The sequence below is a fragment of the Dendrobium catenatum genome, unplaced genomic scaffold (genome assembly GCF_001605985.2).
Source record: "Dendrobium catenatum unplaced genomic scaffold, ASM160598v2 fragScaff_scaffold_1487, whole genome shotgun sequence".
Classification (NCBI taxonomy): Eukaryota; Viridiplantae; Streptophyta; class Magnoliopsida; order Asparagales; family Orchidaceae; genus Dendrobium; species Dendrobium catenatum.
The window spans coordinates 91567-98024 of record NW_021319949.1 but is presented as its reverse complement, the minus strand read 5'-3'; the positions used below and the strand labels follow the sequence as shown (position 1 = coordinate 98024).

Below are 6458 nucleotides of genomic sequence, written 5' to 3'. Positions count from 1 at the left end.
AAGCTAATCTAATTACAATTAAAACTTCACTAAGCTAAACGTCTTAGATCAAGAAAATAAAAAATACTATTTGATGAGTTCTTACAAATTAATTTTAATCTCCTCACTACTTGCAAATGAAATTTTAAATTTTCTCACTATAAGATAGATTTATATTTTGTTTAAAATAGGAAAAGTATTTTAAATAAAAATATATTCTTTCTGATTTAAACTTTAACTCTTCAAATCAAATAGGGATTTTTAAATAAAACAATTTTCTGGAGAGAGAACGTATGGTTCAAATTCTAGAGAGAGAAAGTTCTTGTCATTTCAAATTCGATTTTGCGCGGGTAATCTGTGTTCGAAGGGATCACGCTGGATGATCGCCGGTGGTGTATAACCGGCGCGTATGATGGCTCTTTGACCATCTGGCCCTCTACGGGCCAATGGTAGAGGATCGAATGGTATCATGATTAAAGAAGGAGTTAGACTTATGAGACGTCAAGATATTGTTGAAGGCAAGGGGAAGAAGGTTTTAATGGATGATGTGGCAGTTCAGAAGAATGTGGAGATCCAGTGTAATGCAGGTTTGGTTAATCTGGATTATTCAGCTTCGGATAAAGTAAGTTTGAGGGTGAAGAATTTTTCTGGTGTTCTTGATACGCACGGAGGGCGTATTATTGGTAATGATCTGAATTCAGTGGAAGGTTAGAAGAATATTGATTTGATGGATCATTCCATGATCCATGTGAAGGACTCGACTAGTTGTGAAAGCCTAGCGAACAAAAAGAATGATAGTTATGGAAAGAAGGGTGTTGGTGAAGTTGATGATGCGTGGTCGATTTTGAAGCCTATCAAAATTTCGTTCAACAGAGACCAGGTTGAATTTTCTGATGATGGTGTTGCGGTCAGATTGAATGCAGAGAGGGAGTCAGAGAATTCAAGAATGTTGAAGAATTCTATTGTGATTAAATTCATGGGTAATAACGTGTCATTCTTGGTCTGTAGTTTAGAATTTAGAAGGCAGTGGAGCAAATATGGAGGTTTTCACTTGACATCGATTGGAATGAACTAGATTTTATGTTCATTCAAGATGAGTGAGGTGGTAGATGAAATACTGAAAGGAGGTCCATGGTATGTGAATGGGTTCATTGTTGGTATGGATAGATTGACTCCAATGTTTGATCCAAATTGCTTTAAGGGAATCTCTGCTCCTGTTTTGATAAGACTATCGTGCTTACCTCTGTACTGCTGGGATGAAGATAGTATAGCAAGAATAGCTTCTTGATTTGGTTCGCCAATGTACTTAGATGGCAATACCTTTCGCTGGAGTAAACGTGAATTTGTCCTTGTTTGTGTGAGGATTGACTTGGAGAAGAAGCAGCCGAATGGTGTTTGGGTTGAAGGTTCAGCTGAGAGGTTTTTCCAAAGGGTGGAGTATGAGAAAATTGATCTTCTTTTCTACCAATGTGGTAAAGTGGGTCATGATACAAAGATATGTCCAGATAATGTAACTCTTGGCATACAGGATCAAACAAGAAAGAAGATGGATACATTTACAGGGGAAGGGATGAAGGCTTCTTTGGACAGTAATCCTTCTATGATCAGTGCTGAATATGGTCCATGGATTCATGTCCATTTCAAAAACAGAAGATTTAAAAGGGATCTTGCTACTAGAAGAGGTGTAAAGAATTATGGAAATAATTCTAAAAGGGATCTTGCTACTGAAAGCAGAGTTATTAACAACAACCAGGTGGAGTTAGTCAAGATGAGGATGGAGGATGGTAAAGATGTTAAGAAGCAGATGTAGATCAGGTGGAGATAGTCAAGACAAGGATAGATGATGCTAAAGTTGTTAAAGAAACAAATGTGGATCCAGAAAAAAGTTCTGTTAATCTGGAGATAACTGGTGTTGAGATGGTTGATATTCATTCAGCCAATCATTTTTCCGTATTGGTTGATACAGATGTTGAGGAAGGTATTGAGATGCATGGTGAATTTGACAAAGCCCTGGACATAAGTTTGGATATATCTGAACTTGATGATAACCATATTGGTTTGGGTTATCATAGTGGTGTTGCCAAGATTAAACTAGCCAAGAAATTGAGATCTTTGGGGCCGATTGAGCCTGACTATAAAAAGAAGAGGAAGGATGTGAGATTGAACTCCAGCAGTGGGGAGAGATCTTCGATACCTGGTTAATGTCTTGCATCTTATTTTGGAATTGCAGGGGAGCCAGGAAGAGGGAGGCTTCCTTGTATTTGAAGGAGATTGTTAGAGATCAGGATGTGTTCTTTGTTGGGCTTATGGAGACGAAGTTGTATAGTATTAATAGAAGGGAGGTTGATTATCTTTTAGGGAATGATTGGGAGTTTTTTCATTACCCTGATGTTGGTACAGCTGGTGGTACTTTGGTGCTTTGGAATATGAAGCTAGTGACCTTTGATGTTATGGTAGCTACTTCACAGGTTGTCATTGTCAATCTTTTAATTCCCATCTTGGGAACTTGGAGAATTGCTATTGTTTATGGTAGTAGATGTTGCAAGGAGAGGGGAGGCCTTTGAAGTCAATTAGAGAAGAGTTTGGAGAATGATATTTCATCTATTATAGGAGGAGACTTCAATTGTATCTTTGACAAGGAGGAGAAGAGAGGAGGTAAGAGGTTCTTGTTCTCTAAAGGACCTAGGGAGATGAAGGTATTCATGATGAATTCTGATTTACATGATGTTGGATGTGTGGGGCCATGGTTTACTTGGTGTAACAACAAGGAGGGTGCTTCTCGGATCTGGGAAAGGCTGGACAGATGTATGTTTAATTCTGTTGCTATTCAGAAAATTCCTTTTGCAGTTACCAAACATCTTGCGAGATTGGCATCTAATCATTGAACTATAGTTGTTATGTTGGATGAAAAGGTGCGGTTCAAGTCAAAGACTATTAGATTTGAGGATACATGGAGGTCCTACCCTGTGGCCAAGAGTATTGTTTAACACTCTTGGAGGAAGAATGATTTCAGAGATGAGTATATGATCATGCAAAGGAAGCTTAGCCGCACATTAAAATCTTTATTTTTTTGGAATAAAAATAAGTGTAAAGATTTGAATGTGTTAAAGGAGAAATTGAAAATGAGATCCTTGAGCTTTAGAACAAGGAAGATTTGGGTGTCAATTGGTCGGTTGATGATCTTTTTATGCTTAGAAACAAAGTCCATGAACTTAATGTTACCTTGAAGAGGCTTTCTACATGGTAGAATCAAAGGGAAAAGGCTAGGTGGCATGAGGAAGGTGATACAAATTCCAAATTATTTCATAACTATGCCTCGGCTAGGAGAATGGGAATAGGATCATTCAAATTAAAGATGAGCTTAACAATGTGTATGATGAGGATGAGAAAATAGAGTAGGTATTCATAAATTTTTTTGATAAGAAATGGAAGCACAGGGTGTGTAAAGTGACGGATTGGCCTACAATTTTTAAAAACCAGAAAATTGCAGTTGATGAAATGGATGTGCTCAATGCAGAGTTTTCAGTTATTGAGCTGCAGAATTTGGTTTTTCATCAAGATAACAACAAGTCCCAAGGTTTGGATGGAGTCACCTCTTCTTTTTACAATAGCTATTGGAGTATTGTGTGGGAGACTCTTTGGAATGCAGTTAATTGCTTTTTTAAAACCCGCTATATGCATAGGGAGTGGAAAAAAACATTGATTGTCTTGATCTCTATGATCAAGAATCCTATGACTCCTAATTTTAGGCCTATTAGCCTTTGCCAAACTAATTATAAAATTGTGGCTACCATGTTAGTTAATAGATTGAAGAAGGTTATCTACAAGATTATTTCAGAGGAACAAGTGGCATTCATCCATGGAAGATCTATTACGGAGCATTGCCTTTTGGCTCAGGTGATCTTTCACAAATTCAGGATTTCTAAAAATAAGAAGGGGTTAATGGCTATCAAACTCGATATGGAGCAAGCATATGATAGTATGGGATGGGCATCTCTTCAGCACACCCTGGATTGGTATGGTTTTCCTACTGATTTTTTAAACTTCTTATGGAATGTATTGTAGATGTGAGATTCTCTATTATCATCATTGGGAGGAATTCTAATTGGATTGATGTTTAAAGTGTATTCCACCAGGGATGTCCACTTTCACCGTACCTTTTCATATTATGTTCTCAACTCTTGTCCAATTCGCTTGTGCAAAGGCGACAGAAGCTTGGCATACAAATTTCTCCCAGAGGACCTTTGATTACACATCTCCTCTATGCAGATGATGTATTAATATTTTCTCATGCATCTGTGGACTTAGCTAAAGATTTGAAGACTATTGTGGAGCTTTTTTGTAAGTGGACTGTACAAAGAGTGAATGTGAGCAAATCTCAGATGATATTTGGCAAGGTGGTTAGGTACTCCATGAAGAAAAGAATAGCCAAGGTTCTTGGTTTCAAAGTTGTCAAAGAGATGAAGTATTTGGGAGTGAAGATGTCACTTCATAGACTTAGAATGGCTGATTTTCATGAAATTATGAGTAATGTTATGGATAAACGCAATGGTTGGAGTAAGAAATCCCTATCTTTGGGAGGTAAGCTGATTCTCATTGATATCTCTTTGCTTTCTATGCCCAATTTTCTAATCACTCATTCTATAGTACCCAAGAGGGTTTTACATGAGTTGGAGAAACTTTATAGAAGTTTTATTTGGCATAAGAATGATGGGACCATTGGTATGCATTATGTTGCTTGGGATGATTTATGTAAACCAAGATGTTGGGGTAGGCTGGGTTTACATTCTCCCCTTTTGAGAGTTGGATCGTTAAGATCCAAACTGTCTTGGAATTTTATCCAGAAACCGCAATCTTTGTTCCACCGTGCTATGGCAGCTAGATATGGTTGTGATGTCATGAATGGAGCCCAAAGGAAGATTAATTCAACAGCTTGGAAAATTCTGGTGGATGGTGGCAAATTTTTGAAAATGGCTGTTTGTTGGAGAGTGGGTAAGGGTGACGGAATTAATATTTTAATTGATACATGGTTGCTGGATAGATGTATCAACCAGTGGCCTACTTTTGTTGACTGCAATTTTCTGGATGGTATGTACATACAGCAGATTTTGCTTAATAATGGAGAGTGGGATTATATCAAGCTACAAAGGGCCTTCCCTCCTGATCTGGTATTCTTGATTAGCCAAATCCATATTGAATTTGAGGAGGAGGATCAACTGGAATTTATAAAGAAGTGCTAGGGAAAAACTGTTTCAGCTTTGGTTTATGAGCAAGTGTTATCTAACAAGTATACCATGGAGGATGTTGAGTATTTCAACTGGTTACAGAAGTTAAAACTCAAGAAAAAGGTGGAGATTTTCTTGTGGAGATTGGGGAAGGAAGCGATTCCAACCATTCTGTTTTTGAAGAACCGCAGGATTTCAGTGGATGATCTTTGTCCTAGAGGATGCCAAGTAAGTGAATCATATGAACATATAATGGTACATTGTAAATACATGACTGATGTCATTGTGAGGATGAATGAATGGGGTATCTCTATTCCCATTTTTAGCTCTCTTAATTGTTGTTTACGTGGGTTAAAACAGATAGCACAAAATAATTCTGGAATTGTACAGATATATTGCAATATAATATATCACTCTTGGAAGAATCGGAATGCTGTCAAACACGGTAAGACTGCATTGCCAAGCTCTATAGTTTCCTCAAATGCTTTGTTTTTAGCCATCTCAAATTCTGGTCAATATCTTACTAACTGGGGTACTAATCTCCTTCGGGAGTCTAAAAGTACTTGGTGCCCTCCACCGAAAGATTGGATCAAGATTAATATAGATGCTTCTTTGCTTAGTTCCAATTTGGCTGGAGTTGGTGGTGTCTTAAGAGACCACAAAGGCAGGTTTATAAGTGCATTTGGGAAGAATGGAATTCATTGGGATATTGCTCAATTAAAGCTTGAAGCAGTTTTCTCGGTGAAGGAATTTTTGAGAAGCTGGATGTTGGAGTATAAAGGGATGATCATAGAGAGAGATAATGCTAATGTTATCAAGTTCATACAAGACTCTCTAAAGAAGAACAAGTGGCAGGAGGATAGATGGCCGACTAAGGATTTCTTCTTCCTTAATTATTTCAATAAAGTTGTTTTCCTCCATGCTTGAAGAGGATGTAATAAAGTAGCTAATTGTTGTGCTACTATGGCATTGGAGAAGAGTTTCTTTTTTGATAGTTTTTCATTTGATTGCATTCCTTCCTTATTGTTAAAGTTACTCAAGAAGGAATGTGATCCGTTTGCTACTTGTAATTAGTTCTTGGTTTGTTTCTATTGCAATTTGATGCACTTTTCAAAAAAAAAAAAACTCTTCAAATCAAATAAAATTAATTAGATTAGAAATGTAATTCTATGCCACCTTAAAGAAAATAAAAATACTTGTTTTGCTAAACTTTATGGATTTAAAAGATGTAATATAGAAAACTTTAACATAAAA

General features: G+C 37.1%; 1 protein-coding gene across 1 annotated transcript; it reads left to right on the top strand.

Moving 5' to 3' along the window:
- The first annotated feature begins 3477 nt into the window (after positions 1 to 3477).
- On the top strand, positions 3478 to 6131 carry LOC110095008. Its single transcript, XM_020820372.2, has 4 exons — positions 3478 to 3995; positions 4184 to 5147; positions 5268 to 5432; positions 5565 to 6131. Exons 1-4 carry the CDS (start codon positions 3478 to 3480, stop codon positions 6129 to 6131), a joined length of 2214 nt encoding a protein of 737 aa, XP_020676031.2.
- Positions 6132 to 6458: the final 327 nt, after the last annotated feature.

Bases quoted from the DNA above. Each gene is read 5' to 3' on its own strand.
- LOC110095008 (XM_020820372.2), top strand. From the start codon at position 3,478: ATGGATGTGCTCAATGCAGAGTTTTCAGTTATTGAGCTGCAGAATTTG. The intron at 3,996-4,183 runs GTATGGTTTTCC...GCTTGTGCAAAG, and splicing joins CTTCAGCACACCCTGGATTG to GCGACAGAAGCTTGGCATAC. The intron at 5,433-5,564 runs GTAAGTGAATCA...GGGTTAAAACAG, and splicing joins TTTGTCCTAGAGGATGCCAA to ATAGCACAAAATAATTCTGG.